The sequence below is a fragment of the Rhinolophus sinicus genome, chromosome 2 (assembly GCF_057876585.1).
Source record: "Rhinolophus sinicus isolate RSI-liver-muscle chromosome 2, RSI-T2T, whole genome shotgun sequence".
NCBI lineage: Eukaryota > Metazoa > Chordata > Mammalia > Chiroptera > Rhinolophidae > Rhinolophus > Rhinolophus sinicus.
Genome location: NC_142502.1, coordinates 165,146,418 through 165,164,872, shown reverse-complemented (window position 1 = coordinate 165,164,872; position 18,455 = coordinate 165,146,418). Strand labels below are relative to the sequence as shown.

Below are 18,455 nucleotides of genomic sequence, written 5' to 3'. Positions count from 1 at the left end.
ATACAAGTGCCTTTTGTATAAAATTGAATCTCACAATTAAATACTTTATGAAAATCTTGGAAGCTATTGTCACTCTGCAAATAAAGTCTTATTACATTTCTGTATGTAAATATCTAAATTATTCAAGTAGTTTGTAAATAGTCTTTCATTTATTAAATACAGACACGCCTTGAGTTGTGCTTTCTGTACCATGAGTGACTGGCCAGACATTATGTCCAGAAGAAAAATTCCTCTCAGCACCCTTCTGTTTGAGAAATGAGAGGTTTTTATTACTAAGAGAGAGAGCAAAAGTCATTATTGTCAGAATTGCCTTTTTTTTTTTTTTAAAGGAACATTGGAAGAGTTGTTTTGCCTTACGTGAGAAAGTCAAAGAGTCTTATGGCTGAATGGCTTGTTCTTTTCTTGCTAGCAACCTGACAGTGTGTGGCTGGTGGTAGGAATTTTCTTGTATTAGTTGGTAAGCAGACTCCATAGCTGGAGGGTGGGGTCTCTCTTTTCATTGGATAGTTATTAGTTGCTGCAACTGGCAGGGACAAGTCCACTTTTTATGTTTTTCAAGCGGAAGCAGCCAAGGCCATAGCAACAGATAGATGAATTCCTGACCTCCGCATTTCTGAGTTAGAATCCATCTGACAACCATACGGTATGTGGTCAAATGGATTATGAAGGATTTGATGGGGTTAGTTAAGAAAGAAACCACAATTTATAGCATGATTTTCATAATAAGATAGGTTCCCAGTTCTAAACCATCAAACAACAATTATTTTGGATCACAATACAAATGGTTTGGTCACCTGACTTATGAGGCAAGTTTTCTCCTAAAATCATTACAGTGGTGAATTTCAATGTTTATCTTTTTTTAGATTCACTTCTCTGAATGAGTCCAAATATGTGTCTTAATTATAAACATAGGAATACAATTTTTATAAAATGGAACAAGTTTTAACAATCGTCGATTAATTACTGTGTCTCTATTGCAGCAGGAGAGTGTGTTATCTCTACAGACTGATTTGCATACCAGGAAAGAGGCTTTCTCCATCTATTAAATAATTTCTTGAAAGAATTATGCTCCTAAAGGGAAAAATAATGTCTTTAAATAGTCTGAGGACAGTGGGTCTGGAAAACAGTTAACCCAAATTTTTCCCAGCAGACCCTCGCCCAGAATTAACTTACCACCCAAGTCCAAAATGAAATCTTTTGTCTGACTTACATACAATTAAAACTATTCATTTAAACTAATTATGTTAACTAATTTGTGCATACATGTATCGTAAAAACATTTTGTCTAACTGATGAACATTCAAGTTTATTTTCACTCTGCCATAAACAATGAAACTGACCTTGCCTCGGGAAGTTGACATATATGATCAAGGATGTCCCTGAACATTTTCTCTCAAGAGGAAGAAAGAATACAGAAGGGAGGAGCCGAATTATTCTTTGCTCTGAATCTCTTGAGTTCCACTGTAGAGTGTATCCAAGGTTGCACTTTGAACAGGCTGATTATAGAAAATCAGTGTAAGAATGTGACTTACAAAAGATCCTGCAATTTCTGAAAACACTTCATTCCTATCTTGACGTGTCACGGAAAAGCTGTTGATAATCACTGAGCAAGGTTAGTATGAACTGGGCAAGGAATATACTCGTATGCCTTTCTGAAAATGACTGTTTCTTCGCTGACGGAAAACTTAATTATTTTAACAAAACAGAAAATTTCTAATAAGAATTCTATATTTTAATGAGGTAGTTATGTTTTTAATAAATTGATTCAACATTGAATTGCTTGTAGTATTATATAAGTTTTGTTGATAGCTCTTCTTTCATGAGTATCTTTCTAAAATACTGTTTCTGATTCATTCAGTACAGGCATACTGGGTCAACTATTTTCTTGTATTTAAGTGATTGATTTATTACACTAACCACTTAGTCTTATGGAAATATTTCATAAACTTTTCCTCATGTCTTTTTCAAAGAAAGCATTGTTGCCTTAGAAGGCCCAATTTAGTCATAGTTATTTTTCAGAAATTTGGGGGGTAATTTTCTTGTGTTCTAGGGAAAATTAAAAATAAAACAAATAACTGTTTATATTAGACACAGTATTAATTTCACTCTTTTTTCCAAACTGTGTTCTTAGCCTAACCTGAAAATGAGAGACCCACAACAATTTTGTACTCTGTGGCTTAGAGATCACGGTAAAACCCTACAGGAAAGCCTTCCCAGAGGTAAATGCTCTCGTCTGGGGATTCAGTCCCTCCTGTAAGAGGAGCAGTGAAAGCTGAACCCCAAGTCACTGAAGTGGGAGATGCAGACAGAACAATAGCATGTGACAAGTGCTACAATGTGCTTATGAAAGATGCTTGTGAAGAGTTCCCTTCAAATGTGCTATCACAGGCAGGAAAGCGGGGCTCACAGGGAATGGTTTTGAAGGAAGGCTAGGTTTGACTTGCCTCTAAAGCTAACTGTGTGGCCTGCAACAAGTTTCTTCACCTCTTTTTTTTTTTTTTTAACCTCAGTGGACTGTTAGGAAGATGGAATAAGATCATTCATGTAAAGAATGAAGCAGGACGGGTGTTGGGGAGCTGGGTGAAAAAGTTGAAGGGATTAAGAAGTACAAATTGGTAGTTACAAAACAGTAACAGGAATGTAAAGTAAAGCACAGAGAATATAGTCAACAATATGGTAATAACTATGTATAGTGCCAGGTGGGTACTAGACTAGTCAGGGGGATCGCTTCTTAAATTATATAAATGTCTAACCACTACGTAGTACATCTGAAATTAATATAATATTGAATATCAACTATAATTGAAAAATAAAAATCAAAAAATAAATTTAAAAAAATGAATGAAGCAGTAACTGAATAGAAGACTCAATACAGTTTTTGCTGTGGCTGTTTTTGCTCTCCATCCAGTTCACAGGAGAACTTGGAGCTTCAGTTATGCCCGGCTGGCTCCTTTCTCCACCACTGCCCTTTGTACAGGCAGACTTGTATCTTTTCTTGCTCTTTCTTGCTCTCTTAAAGTTAATGTGTTCTTAATTTTAAAATAATTTCTTCAGTTATTTAGCAGTAAAATACTTTCTTAAACCCATCTAAAAAAGAAGGTATACTTTGCTGTTTTGTGGTAGGTTTTCTGGATGACATGGTGTTGCTAATTATATTTACAGGTCAGCTCTGAATTTGTCAATGAAGAAATCCAGGCTGTAAATTAGAAAATTTGAAGAACAAAAATATAATGTAATGTAATGTAATGTAATGTAAATGTTAATCTCTGACTATCACCAATTCCTGAGTTTTCAAGTAAAACCCAGATCAAATTTCTAGAACACAAACAAGACTATATCTTCTCAAGGAGATGGAGGCAAAACTCTTGATTGCCTTCTAACCAAACAGTTTGATTTCCTTTAATGGTCTATTGACTAATTTGACAGGTGATAAAAGGATTTGGAAATAAATGCACAACAAGAAGTATAAGAATAGTTAACTATAGAGTATTTTGATAACGGTCAGAGGGCTAAAACTATCTTTGTCATTTAAAGGCTTCCTAGGAACAAAACCACTCAGATAAAACCCAAGAAATAAAACAAAAACACAAAAACTCTTGATACACATTTCTCATATTACTCTTATATGAAGGACTACAAATTTCTTAATGCCTTTCTCTTGAGTGTACATATTTTTTTCAGAGAAATGTTTTCAAATATTTATCTAATATAGAGTATGTGTACTGTGCCAAGCATTGGGGATATAAAGATAAATGTGTCCTTGCCTTGATAACATTCACCATCTCAGGGCCACCAGTCAGTGACCAAGCAATAATATAATAATACAGTGTACACGACAGAGGAGTGCTGAAGGACAGCAGGGAGAGGTTTTATATTTGTTTAAACTCCTTAGCCTTCCACAGAAGTTTTGATCAGGCATGAAGGATACTACCTTTAGGGAGGAGGAGAATGTGTAAAGTAGCTTCTCAAGCGAAGCAGGCTAGACTGGCTGAATTGGTTTTTGACAGGTGGCAAAGAGCCGGGTATTCCAGGCACAGAGAGCAGCCTGAAAAGGACACAGAGACTAGAAAAAGGGTGGTTTATGGAAAGATGATAAGGTAGTTTGGCTATAGCTGAGGTATAGCACGGTACCTGGTGAAATGGTAAGGGAAAAGCTGGAAAAGTCGGTGGGGACAAATTGTGAAGGGTCTGTATGCCACTGGTACCGTACCAGATGATTGTAAATGCTATGCTAGTTGTGATGAATTAGTGTCTTAGCTTGGGCTGCTATAACAAATTACCAGAGACTGGGTGGCTTAAATAACAAACATTTATTTCTCACAATTCTAGATGCTGGAACTCTGAGATCATAGTGACATTATGGTTAGGTTCTGGTGAGGATCCTCTTCTGGGTTGCAGACAGCTGGCTTACTAAATCCTCACGTGGTAGAAAGTGAGCTCCGCTCTCTTACTCTTCTTGTAAGGGCATTACAGTAATCCCACTCATGAGGGCTTTGACCTCATGACCTAATTATTTCCTACAGGCACCACCTCCACATACCATCACATTGAGGATTAGGGCTTAAATATGAATTTTGGGGGAACATCAACATGGGGACAGATACTTTTGAAATTCCTAGTTTTTTTCTTCTTCAGAAGTTCCTTTAAGACTCTACACTCCTATTACGGGTCGGAGGAGTCATTTCTTCTTTTTCATGTCATCCCTACAACAGTACCTGGCAAAAGTAGCTCCTCTCTTTGCTATTTAGTTTTAACCTTAACAAAACATTAATGGCTACCACTACATGAGTTTGTACTTCCCAGATAATTTTTACTGATCAAGGAACAGAAACAAAGGGCAGGCACAGAACAGGTGTTGCATAGGAATACAGCAAGAGTCCAGCTATTTAACCCTACTTCCTGAACTTGAAGAACAAGTCAGTACCAGGTGCCATCTCACTCTTGGAGCAGAGTAGGTAAGGCCTGTTTTCAGCCCACACCCTATATTTTAACTGAAGATGTCTTCTGTGCTGTGTGCTGGGCATGCAACAGTGAATAACTCAGTGGGCTCCTTCTGGAAAAGCTTAAATCTCAAGATACTTTAAGCTTATTTTCAGTATTGTTGAGGAGACAGTAAAGTTTCTTTAGTCATAAGATCTTGTTAAACTTTGCATAATAGGTTTACACTGTATAGTATTCTGGCTAAATAAAGCAAGTGTTAACATTATATTGTAATATCTTTGCACACCATAATAAAATGGGAGTGAAAGTTCTTAGAAAAGGCAGTGCTTCAGTAGTTTCAAATCTTAGGTTAGTCTGATGTCTTCCAAAATGTAACTTAGTTTTAATAAAACGACTATGGCTAGGCTTTTTCTTGAATGCAGCTTGCTTAAAGCTCAAAAACCATCTTATAGCATTAAAGATCCTATAGAATCTCCATCAGTCAAGAGTATTATATGAACTGTAAAATTAGCCATAATTTTTTAAATAGTTTTGGTAGGCTGTACCCGTTTTTAATTCATTCAGTACATTGGTGGGGAATTTAGCAATCAGATTACCGAGTTTCCACGAAAGTAAGACCTAGCCAGACAATCAGCTCTAATGTATCTTTCGGAGGAAAAATTCTTATTTTCGGGGAAACACGGTAAGTCTGCAAGCCTAAATTTAAAACTCAAAGTGAGGGCACTACGGATGGGAATGAGAGCACAGTTTATTTGGCAGAATTTCATTTTCATTATAGAAACCACAAGAAGTGAAATTGGGTAAAATCTCCTATGTTAAGGATCTGAGAAAACGATGGTTTTCTTCTACAGACTACTTACTAAAATGGTGCGGGGACGAAAATTTGTGGGCGGTGCTCATTAAAAGGGCACACCAGTTCAAGTTAGGAAAACGAGGCTGTGGACATGATCACTAATTAGTTCAAGACACTGTCACGCGGAGGGGATGGTTCAAGGTTGTGCCTAGAAAATGGCACAAAAGAAGGCCAATAATAGGGGAGGGGAGGTGGCTTGGGGCGCGGGAAAGGACCGGGGTGAGGCAGTGGAGAAGCGCGCTGGGAGGTGGAAACTTGTGCCAAGGCTCTTGCGGCGCGGGACGCCGGTGGCCCCGAGCCAGGGCGCCGGGGAGGAGGGACGGGCTTCCACGGAAGGCGGCATCCGGGCAACAATGTCCGGTGAGGGTCGAGCGGCCCCGCGGAGCACAGTTTTCTTTTACAAAAGGTGCGCTGGCCGTCGGTCCCAGGTGAGCTAGCACGCGAAGAGGCGGCACCTGCGGGGCGAGGGGCCGCGGACTCCTCCTCCCGCGCTTCCGCCATCTGGGTCAGAACTCGGCGGCCACGCGCCGCACCTCGGGACGCGCGGACTGCGGAACTACTGTCTGCTCGCCGCTTCCCTCCCACCCTCCCCGCCCGCCGGTTCCCGGTCCTCGGTCCCCAGTCTACGACGGCAGACAAGCCCGAGCGGCGAGCACAGGTGCGGGCAGAGGGAAGTGGGCGGCTCGGCTGGCCCGGAACGGACGCGGCCGGGGGCGTGCGGAGGGTCGAGGCTGCCCTTCCGGTGGCGGTCACTGCACTTCCGGGGCGCGTAGCCCTCGGGCTGCCGTATCCTCATGCCCGCTGGCATTGCTGTTCATTCTCCCGGCTGCTGAGTGGGGTTGCAAGCGGCTTCCCGGGGCGCAGCCGTCGCCGAACCGGTGGCTCAGAAGCCACAGCCCCTCCCATTGTGGGGTGCGTGGGAAGTGGGCGGTGTGCTGCCTCGATCCGGCAGGTCTCTGCAAACCTCGATGAGTTTCTGCCCAAGACACTCGCTGCGGCTCTCTGGGTCTTACCTTTCAGCCTCCCGCAGACGTTTTCCTTTGTTTTGTTTTGCTCAAAACAAACTCGGATTCTCTACCTATTTTACACAAAAGGAAGACCCGATTTTCAGTGCGACAAACAGTTGCAAATAAGCCGAATTTCAGAGAGCTCCAAATTAAAAAGAAATTATAAAATTGGAAAAATGAAACCTGATGAAATATGAGAATTAGAATTCGCTTAGAAGTATCAGGTTATCCAGGTTGCTGTAGGGAATCTGATCACTAAGTCAAGGTCTCGGAGCGATTCCTTTGGGAAACTTAAACCTCACCTTGTCTGTAACCCATAATGTTCCTGTATTCCTCTTGAAAAACTTTTCCATCCCGAATTATGTATTTTATGTATTTCCCCCAAGAATCTGCTTATGAATTAAGTGAATATGCTAGATTTTGCTGAAAGCGTTATAATTAACTTAGTAAAGCATAATTTTTATCTAAAAGTTAATTTAAACTAGAAAACGAAAATTGTTTTAAAATTTTTCATGAGTTTCTACAGAGAAATTTTAATGGAGAAATTAGAGTCAACATTTTGACAATTTATTTCAGAATTCTTGATTCTCTGAATAATCTTTATTACACATTAATTTTGGATACCAATTTATATTAAAATAATGTCGATTATTTCCCATTATTATTACTGGCATCTTACAAATTGAAATTTGTAACAGGAATAACACTTAACATCTAATTAGTCAATAGATTTTTTTTAATTACTGTGTTTTTATACTACAGTGCAAGTATTTACTACTAATTTGATAATTAAATTTATAAAAGTTAAATAAATGATGTAATATAGCCTTTGAAGTCATCCTGCAGGCAAGCAAGTGTTCTAATTTATTCATTTTCTACATTAGTATTTTTAATGAGTGGCATTTTTCAAATTATTTGCTTAGAAGCACATTCATTTTATACTGATGTAAAACTCAAACATAGCTTGAGCTATTAGTCTCTAATTGTGGCTATTTAAAACCACTACCTACTCCAATGATTCTAGTTATTTCCCCAGAACTTTCATAGTTCTGAAGTTGTATTTCAGCTCTGAACATCTCTGCCCAGCCAGCATTCTCCTCCACGTCCTTGTTACTTTCTGAATCTTCATCATGCAGCAGCGCAGCCAGGAGTTATCAAGGGTGACAGTTCTCACTTCCTGGTTGGATGACCCCTGGGTAAATGGCTTGACAACTGTGTGCCTCAGTTTGCTTATCTGTGAAATAAAGATCATAACAGGACCTGCCTCAAAGAGATGATTTGGAATAATTCCTAAAGAGATCATCATAGGTAGATTTTGACTTCCATTTACTTACTAAAGTGAAAAAGATTCGAACTAGACTGTTTTTAATGTAATGTTCAAGGAAGGCCCAGTAGGAATGAGCCAAGAAAGCAATCAGAATAGGAATATTGCTTTTAATAGATCTCTACATCAGCATATGAACATCCTGCATTAATCTTTTTACTGACAGAAAAGAACCAAAATGATCAAGCTTAATGAATAATTATTAGATGTTATGCAAATATAAGTCATGGGGATATAATGGCTTTGATATCTATTACTTTTTCACAATAGTCTTTCAAAATAATTTAGTTTTGTGATTTTTTTTTTGTGTGTGGAAATAAAATTGAACAGCTAATAATAATTACCTACAACTTCAGCTGAAGTTACAAATTGATCTGAGTCTACTGCTGGCAAGTATTCTGGATGGGATGGGAGTGGATAGATAGTAGACTTACAGTTCACAATTTTACCAGTTACATGAAAATACTTTTTATTAAAAAAAAAAATTAATTCTAGGCAAACTGTATCCTGAGGTCAGGCAGGCCAGATTAAGCACAAGGGCTTGCTACTGAGACCCTTAGCTTCAGAAGAAGGCATTTTTAATTCTCTTGGATATAATATTCACCAACACCTGAGGCTATTTCTGGAAGATTATTATTTTAAAATCATTAGTCCTTCTCTTTTACACTTAGACCTGTAATGTAATAGAGCATCCAAATAGCTCTTTCTCTGCATACCTCACTCATCTTCCCTGTAATGCCACACATATTCTAGGTGTTTCAGTTTCTCTGAGCTCTGATCTCTGTTCACCTCAGTGAGACCACCAGGCTCTATTTGGCTTTCTCCTCTTTTGTGCCCTCCTCCAGAAGTTGCCTCCAATTGTAAACCTGGGGAGATTAAAGAATTTACCTCATTTGTTTCCTTTTTCTCAAGGATCACAGGTAGCAGTGCTGTAATAATCTCCTTGAGAAAGTGTCAGGAAAAACAAACCAAAACATTTATAAATTTGATTGCCTGTAATGAACAGTTTGCCTTTATTTGTAACATTTCTCCCAAGTTGCTAACAAAATTTAATACAGGTGTTCGTTCACCTTTTTACAGAACACGGGAAATTGATGGGAAAACAGTTTGGGGAACTTCAAAGTCTATTAAAAAAAATCTTACTATGTTTTACTCTGATTACAAAATTTCATCACAGTTCTAATATAATTATTGCCACTGTAAAGTCTAAGAAGGAAAGGGGGCTTCTGTTATTATTTTTCTTTAATGGTCTCCTGACTTGAAGAACAGAGATAAGCAATAAAATTAGTGAAGATGGGATATACTGTGTTTCCCCAAAAATAAGACCTAGCCAGACCATCAGCTCTAATGCATCTTTTGGAGCAAAAATTAATATAAAACCTTGTCTTATTTTAATATAAGACCCGGTCTTACATAATATATAATATAATATCAAATACTGGGTCTTATATAATATAATAATAATATAATATAATATAATATAATATAATATAATATAATATAATATAATATAATATAATATAATATAATATAACATAATATAATACAATAATATAATATAAGACCGGGTCTTATATTAATTTTTGCTCTAAAAGATGCATTAGAGATGATGGTCTGGCTAGGTCTTATTTTCGAGGAAACATGGTACTAAAGAAAGATTATGATGCATTTACTCAAAGTAGCTGAGTTTATATGGAGTTAGGTGGGCCAGAGCTTGGGCCCTGAATGCAAAAAGACGAAAGTTCAGAAGGAGAAAGGAGTCAAAGAAATGACTTCGTTGTTACTTTTTTAAAAAGTGAAAATTTGAAAGAAAAGGAAAGCATTAAGTCCTCAGACAGAAATAGAAATGTAAGGAGCAGAGTAATTCTGGGTCAAAGGAAGAAAGGAGATGTTAGCATTTCTGCTTTCCATGTTGAAAAAAACCAGAGATGGGGTGAGTTACAAACTTGCCAAAATTCTCTATGTTTGGTATCTCAAAGCCGTGGGCTTTTAAAATGTTTATTACTCTAAATTTAAGTATAAATGTGAACGAGATGCTAAGGAAGAGCTTTTTGGCCTTCCTTAAAGATGAGACCCAGAAATCAGCACACTAGTTAATTTTATAGAAATAAAAGGTTCAGAAACAGTTAAGCATAATTTGAATTCTTAAATCGTTTTTTCAAAAATTTATAATGATGCTTTTACTTCTCTGTTTATCACACCCTTTAAAAAGATATGGTAAAGAATAAATTTCCAGTCAGTCATGTAAAATACAAATTCTGAATTAAAGCAGTTGATACTTTACACTGGACTTCAGTAATATCCCTTAAAGTATATATTTCCACTGGGCCACGTACATTGTAAAGGTAGTATATTTTAGTTTATGATTTATCAAGTATTTTTTGTATTATTTTGTCTTGGGCAAAGACAGAAACACTCTGCATTTACGTTTGTGTTTTTTAATTTTTAGAAACAAAAGCCCAAGAAATGCCTCATTCCACAAACAAAGAACTGATACTTGGCATTATGGTGGGAACTACTGGCATCAGCTTGCTTCTGTTGTGGTACCGCAAGATTTGTAAACCGAGGACAGGAATGAATTTACCTAAATTTCTTTCTCTGGGTAATACATTTGATCCAGTGACTTTGCAAGATGAAATGCATGATGACCAAGGAGCAGCAGCGATCTTTCACGGAAGGCAACTTCAGATACTGGAGAAGTTAAATGAATTACTGGCAAATGTGGAAGAACTGAAATCGGAAATCAGAGTTCTTAAAGAAGCCATTCCAAAACTGGAGGAATATATACATGGTGAACTTGGAGGGAAGACCACTGCTCATAAGATAAGTCCTCAGCACAGAGCTAGAAAAAGAAGGCTTGCCACAGTTCAAAGTTCAGGAACAAGTAATAGTTCAGAGGAAGCGGAAAGTGAAGGAGGGTGAGTTTCTTTAAGATGTTTCCCATGTTGAATTGATTATTTATTATGTTTTGCTATTATTTAGGTACTTTCATTATGCGTTCCTGGTCATATATTTTGCTACTAACAAGACAGAAAAAGTGATTATTTTGGTTTACAATACATTAAAACCGTATTCAATAGAAGTCAGCATTTAAGCTAGTATAGACTGCATTGACAAAAACAATGTAAGTGACTTACTAGTATTGGATGACATCATGTGCATATTGAATAAGACAATAATTGTTTGCCAAACTTTGTAACCTATTTTTATACATATTTTTATACAGTATTAAATACAGCCTATTTTATACTGCATGACTCCTTGTATAAGAACTATCCAATAAATGCAGTCCAATAGAATCTTCTGTGATGATGGAAATGGCCTGAATTTGTGTTGCCCAATATGGTAGCCCGTTGAAGTATAGCTAGTACAACTGAGGGACTGATTTTTAAATTTTATTTAATTGTAATTAATTTAAATAGCCATATGGGACTAGTGGCTCCAGGATTGGGCAGTGCAGACCTAAAAGGATTTGAGAATGTACAAGTGATTCCGTTTCATCCTCACATGGGGTAATACGTTGAATTCTAAAATCAAGAACATAAATAGTATTATTTTAGGGGAAAAACAAATGATTTATGAATAAAGAAATTGTGCTTGACTAGTGTTTTTGAGAAGTAAAATAGGCAAGTAAATAAAGAAGCACTAGTGAGTATGACATAGCCTGAAATTCTTTAGGGCAAGGAACTCTTGTTTTCATCCTTGTATTTCTCACATCTAATGTTGCTGGAACACATCTGTGCTTGTTGACCTAAAATATGTACGTTTTTGTTTGTTTCTGTTGTTTTTAAAACTACTTCCAGTTTATTATTGGATCAGTTCAAACCCTTCTGTTTCTTTATCTTTACTAGACTGCATTTGGTAACTGCTATTTAGTGAATTAATTAATCTTCTTTCTTTCAAAGGGAACTAATAATGGATAAGGCAATTCTAGAGATAGTATATATTAAATTATTTGGTGATCCCAAGCAATGCTTTTCCTAGCTTTCAAGTCACATATAGATAACCATGCTGAGTAGCAAACTACAAATAGCGAACCTATGTGGATAAATTTAATAACGTAATGAACGAAAATATAACAGTTAACCTGGTGCTAATTTAATGATGAACATTATTGTTATTTTGTATAATTAGTTACATCTGGTAAGCCATTTGTACAAATAACTATAATTAATGTAATAGATTGAATAATTTACATTCACTACACTCAGATCAGCTAAAGGTATAACTATACTATAATCGAATTCAGAGTAGTTCACTGTCTCTGTTTTGGGAAAACTTGGAATTTGTCAGTCCAAATGAACTCAGTCAATTCTAGTTTAGAGCTGGTCCTTTTGAGTTAAAGACTCAGTCGCATTCAGGGTTCTCCCCTCTTCCCTCCCCAGGTGTATACTAGGTTCCTGAAGGGCCTTGTCCATCTAGGCGCCAAGAGAAGGGTCAGTCAGTCCTGATAGCATTTGTTGTCCTTACTGGACCCCAGCTCGGGCAGGAAACTTCCAGAATGTACCTTAAAAGGTCCTTTTAACCTTCACTATGAGGACTTCTTCATTACCCAGATGTTTTAGAACAGAACTACTCAGAGAGTGGTCTGTGGATCAGGAGCATAAACATCCCATCTGGTCTGGGAGCTTAATGGAAACGCACATTCGCAAGACTCACCCCACAACTCGTAATCCAAATCTCTGGAAATGCTGCCCAAGAATCTGAATTTTAACATGCTCTCCTAGTGACACTGATGTACTCTAAAATTTGAGAAGCTTTGTTCTGGAAGATTTTCTAAACTTCTGCCGAAATAGCATGATGAAATTGTTTTAATTAGTGATAGTTATAGTTACAAGTAAGCAAGATGTTCATGGGGCATAGCGAGCTATGTCATGCTGGGGTTTGGGGCTTGGTTGGAATGGATTGGCTAAGGTGAAAAAGGAGGAGGTGTAGGTGATCATAACACATAATGAAGGTGCCTGGCATCGTGGAGTTGATAGAATGAAGAGTCGGGAATGGATTGAAGGAAAAGCATGTTTTAGATGCGTGCCATGATGAGGGTTTACTAGCTTTGGGGGGCTAAGTCTCATTATGGTTTTCTTAAAAATAAGTAGTGAGGGGGCAATTTTAGGACTGGAGATTTAGATAAGTAGTCTATCCAGAAAAATATTAAACATCTTCTATATATTACACAGACTAGTATATGATTTCTGTTCCTTTCAAATATCTAGGCATCTTCTTCCCCACCCCCCAAACACATACCCAGACCCTTTAAAAAATTAGTTATCATAGATTTATTTCAATGGGGGGGAGGGTGGAGTGATCTGTCCTCATTTATTACCTCCAATGGGCAGAAATGTTTGTTACCATTGAGATCTAGTTATAACGTCATCATTTCCTTTGGGTTAGCTCAGTGGGCAAGTGCTTTATTTAGAGGCCCTATTTGGGACTGTTGAACAACAAGCTAACCACATTTTGAAAAAAGTTTCTTATAGAAACTTTATATGTGTTACATAATCTATTGTTTCAATATGCAAAAGATGTTCTTTTGGAAAATGTAGTCATTGGTCTCATTGTGACTTAGGAAATGGAATAGAGGACCATTTCACAAGACGGGGAAAAAGTAGTAGATTGCTGTAGTGAGAGCCAGCCCTCCTTGGGCTTCTTACTCTCCTACACATCTTCCTAGGTGTCCCAAAAAAGAGGCCCTGAGCACTCTTTTTTGTTTCCTTGATTTTTCTGGAGAAGTTTTAGGTTCACAGCAAAATTGAGGGAAAGGTACAGAGGTTTCCGTATAATCCCTCTCCCATGCATAGCCTCCCCATTATCAACATCCGGCCCCGGAGTGGTGCATTTGTTACATTTGATGAGCCTACAATTCACACATCATCGTCACCCAAAGTCCATAGTTTACATTAGGATTTGCTCTCGGCATTGTACATTCTATGAGTTTAGATATAAATCCATTGTGGTATCATGCAGAGTATTTTCACTGCCCTAAAAATTCTCTGTGCTCTGGCTATTCATCCCTCTCTCTCCCCCAACCCTTGGCAACCACTGATGTTTTTACTGTTTCCATAGTTTCTCCTTTTCCAAAACGTCATATAGTTGGAATCATATAGTATATAGCCTTTTCAGATGGGCTTCTTTTGCTTCAGAATATGCATTTAAGTTTCCTTCATGTCTTTTCATGGCTTAACAGCTCATTTCTTTTTAGTGCTGAATAATATTCCATTGTCTGGATGTACCACAGTTTATTTATCCATTCACCTACTGAAAGACATCTTGGTTGCTCCCAAGTTTGGGCAACTATGAAGACAGATGCTATAAACATCCATGTGCAGATTTTTGAGTGGACATAAGTTTTCATCTCATTTGGGTAAATACCAAGGAGCATGATTGCTGGATTGTATGGTAAGAGTATATTTTATAAGAAACCTCTAAACTATCTTCCAAAGTGGCTGTACCGTTTTGTATTCCCACCAATAATGAGTGAGACTTCCTGTTGCTCCACATCCTCACCAGCATTTCAGTGTTGTCAGTGTTCTGGATTTTGACCATTCTAATAGGTATGTAGTGGTATCTCATTGTTGTTTTAATTTGCATTTCTCTAATGACATATGCTGTGGGGCATCTTTTCATTTGCTTGACATCTATATATATTCTTTGGTGAGGTGTCTGTTAAGGTCTTTGGCCTATTTTTAAATTGGGTTGTTTGTTTTCTTATTGTTGAATTTTAAGAGTTCTTTATATATTTTGGATAATAGTCCTTTTTTAGATGTGTATTTTGCAAATGTGTTCTCCCAACCTGTGGCTTCTCATTCTCTTAATGTTGTCTTTCGCACAGCAGAAGCTTGTCAATTATTTCTTTCATGAATCGTACCTTTGGTGTTGCATCTAAAAAGTCATTGCCATGCCCAATTTTATCTATATTTTCTCCACTGTTGTCTTCTAGGAGTTTTATGCTTTTGCATTTCATATTTAAGTCTGTGATCCATTTTGAGTCAATTTTTATGAAGGTGGAAAGTCTGAGTAACCACCTTTTATCCTGCCCATTTCTGAGTTGTGGGGAGAAACCATGAGAAATTAGGTAATAGTTTTCTCCAGGAGGAACAGCAAGTTTAGCAGATATGCTTACGGCTTGCTTTAAAAGTGGTGGGTTTCTTAAACTCAGTGTTCCTTTCTTTGTAACACAACTCACTGCCATGCAAGAGTCTCTGGGCCCTCTGCATTGCCCTTGTGGGACCTCGGGTCAAGGAGAACCAATACAAATACGCTGGTGGTCACATTGCTTGATTTGCTGTGAGTAATAAAGTTCTCTGTGTCTGACCCAAGAATGGTATCTTCAGCATCTATGAAACAGTAACAGATTAATTTATCACCTTGTATGTAGGGTGAAATCAAATTATAAACTGGCAATTATATGGTGAGAATTAGAGAGCTTTAGGCCTCTGGAAAGGAATTTCTTCAAAGGTTTCTCAAAGAAGGTTGTTAGGAAGGGAACAAAAACAGGAGGTGGTAGTAGGGTATTCAGGATATTGAACAGTAAAAACAAATAGACTTGGGAGGGTGTTTTATGTTGTAAGTGGCTATACACGTAACACCTATTATGTGAACAGTGCAAGTTGGTTTGGAAAAGGAGAGGATAATATACATATATATATATATATATATATATATATATATATATATATATATATATATTTCTAATAACGCTGTTAACCTTGCTTTTAAGTGAGTTTAAGTTGTTTCAAGGGTTATAAACATATCTCCATAGGCTGTGCATGTGGCCCATACAATCAGATGTTACACTATACTGCTAAGGTAGGTGAAGCTTGTTTCATTTGTGGGGCTGTAACATTTGCTATTTAGGTCTTTATACCTTCTCAGCATATCTTCGGACCAAAGTTTGTAACAGTCACTTTTCCATATTACTGGAAGTCGTAAAAACCTGGGGTAAAGCGCGTTTAAGTGAGAGTTCATAGGCCAGGGCTATGTAGGACAGCTAGTGAGAGAAACAGTTCTAAGTAAAGAATTGTGCAGATGTCATATATGTTATTGCCATCATCCAGCTGTTTTCTCATCCCTGGATTTGTTGGCTGACTCCTTGAACATATGAACTTACAATATACACTCCAGGCACGTAAATTGGAGCTTTTCAGAAAGGTGCGTCACAGGACTGTTTTATGCTGAACTGATGTCATTAGATTCTAGAGTCTGCTGTCATCACATTCTGTATTATTGCAATGTTCATTCCACATGCAACTTAAGAGTTCAATCTTGTGATCTCTTCCACCTACACAGGGCATTTTTTGACTTAAGGATTATGGCTTAGAAAGGGAGAGATTTATTTTGGATTAAATTCAATATGGGAAAATGCTTAAGGTAAGCCTTTCAAAAGGAAAAACACTTCTCCATAAGTTTAATGTGCTAAAGAACATTGATATCTTCATAAACCAAGCTTTAATGCGTCGTTTAGTTTCCCACAATAACTGAATATCTGGAATAGCTGGATATTTATCTGAAATATTCTCCAGAGAGGTTCTGCTTCATCCATGGTTAATATTTTTCAGTACGTTAGTCAACAGTATATAAATTTATTCTACTTAACTGCTTTAAATAAAAGTAGTTTAATAGTCTCAAATAGATATCATGGCTTATTATTTTTAAAACAGAAAGGTCTACCTTTTCCTTCAGGGGATCCGTTAGTTCTGGTGCCCTCTCATATGTTTCTTTCTTTCTGTCTGCTCCCCTGGGTCTTTCAAATTATCTTTCCAAGGTTTAATAGGCTGGGCAGGTAATTAGAAACAATCTTTTAGACTTAGGCATTCTTTTGGGTACCTCTATGTGACCATCCACTTCAGTTGCCATAATTTTCTTATTCCCTGTTGTTTCCATATTGATTGTTAAGGTGGATGCAGTTCTTCAGGAGGCTTGGCAGGTTTCCACCTCTGATCCCTAATTTTTTCCCTCATTTGACACTTTCTCACTCTAGCTGCTGTAAAGAGGACCAGAACTTCCAACCAAATTGTCCTGCAGATAAAGTGACTTCAGACCCTCTGCTGCACCATGGAACCTCTTCTGTTATTCAACCAAGCACATCTCTTGGTCTTAAAACAAATGGTCCTACAATGCGTAAAGTCAGTTTCCGTAGAGATGGTTTACCTGGAGGAAGTAAACATTTATCTTCTCAATCAAGTACATCTACTTGCTCATTTTCCTCTGAAAAAAGATTTCCTTTATTGGTTAAATTTCAGAAAAGCAGTGCTTCCTTTCACCGTCAACAAAGTAGAGCTAACTTTGAGTCTCAAGAAAAAATAAGCTTCAGTGATTTAAAATCTTCCTCTGGCCGTTTTAGCTTTAGATTCCAAAGACCTTCTTCTGCCCCTAAACTAAGTATAATTTCCTGTTATGAAAGTTGTACTTTTTTAACTCTTCAATCAAGTAATGAGAACATACTTAATCCAAAAGAAACTGCAATAGTTTTTAAAAAGTCACGTATTACCGATACTGAAAAACATGGAAGCTCTTCTTCTGTCTATAACAAGCATTTTATGGATTTTCAAACAAGAGCTAATTCCTCAGCCCGTGGGAACTCTGTTGATAGAAGCACCTATCAACAACGTACATCAACCTACTTTTCTCTTCCATCTCTTACTTCCTATTCTTATCAACAAAATGGAATTGCCACTGATAGTCAAGAAAGAAGCCAATTAAGCTACGATTCCCTTCATTCTGCTTCTCAAAGTCTCAGTACAGATCATCCTGCAGCTACGACTCAGCTGCATCCCTCTCAAAGTGTATCTTCTCCTAGTCTCCATAATGTTGGATTTTCTTTGTTTTACAAAAATACCAGGAACGTTACCCCATTTCAAAATGAAGTTACCTCAGATTACTTGGAGGATGAAAATATTGCCAACTCATCTCAAGATGAAGACGAATCTTCACCTATTGAAATCCCTAAAATAAGGTCACCTCAGATTTTACGACTCTTAGAAGGGCAGCTCAAATCAGACGTTTTCCTACCAGGCACACGGTAGTCTGTAGAAATCACTGCTGGGTTCTCATAGCAGTCTTCTCTCTTACTAAGCTTCACCACATTCTCTAAAATGTATTTCTATGTTGCAGTCTAAACTTAACTTTCATTGCTATATTTTTTGAAAGGTAGTTTATTAACATTATTAGCATATGGAAGTCAAAGATTATTCATGTATTTCAGGCTTTTAACAGATTTGGGACAGACTGACTAGTCCCAAATTTCTGAGTGACTATTGTAACACATCTATGGTCTGAAAATAACATTAAGCTTTGTTATATAGGTCTTCTACATGTATTACACTCTTTGAAA

General features: G+C 37.4%; 2 protein-coding genes across 4 annotated transcripts in view; both read left to right on the top strand.

The window, feature by feature from the left end:
• Positions 1-1,474: 1,474 nt before the first annotated feature.
• The window catches only part of RMDN2 (regulator of microtubule dynamics 2), a 60,496-nt gene continuing 43,515 nt past the window's right edge, over positions 1,475-18,455 (top strand). The window contains exons 1-2 of one of the 3 annotated variants that reach the window (XM_019742177.3): positions 1,475-1,612; positions 10,575-11,043. In XM_019742177.3, the coding sequence (XP_019597736.3) occupies positions 10,592-11,043 (452 nt within the window). In that variant the 5' untranslated portion in view covers positions 1,475-1,612; positions 10,575-10,591. The other 2 variants (XM_088796214.1, XM_019742207.3) reach the window with 2 other exon arrangements.
• LOC141571750 (uncharacterized) lies at positions 16,476-18,234 on the top strand. The gene is made up of 2 exons (XM_074333897.2): positions 16,476-16,492; positions 17,103-18,234. Exons 1-2 carry the CDS (start codon positions 16,476-16,478, stop codon positions 18,145-18,147), a joined length of 1,062 nt encoding a protein of 353 aa, XP_074189998.1. The 3' UTR covers positions 18,148-18,234.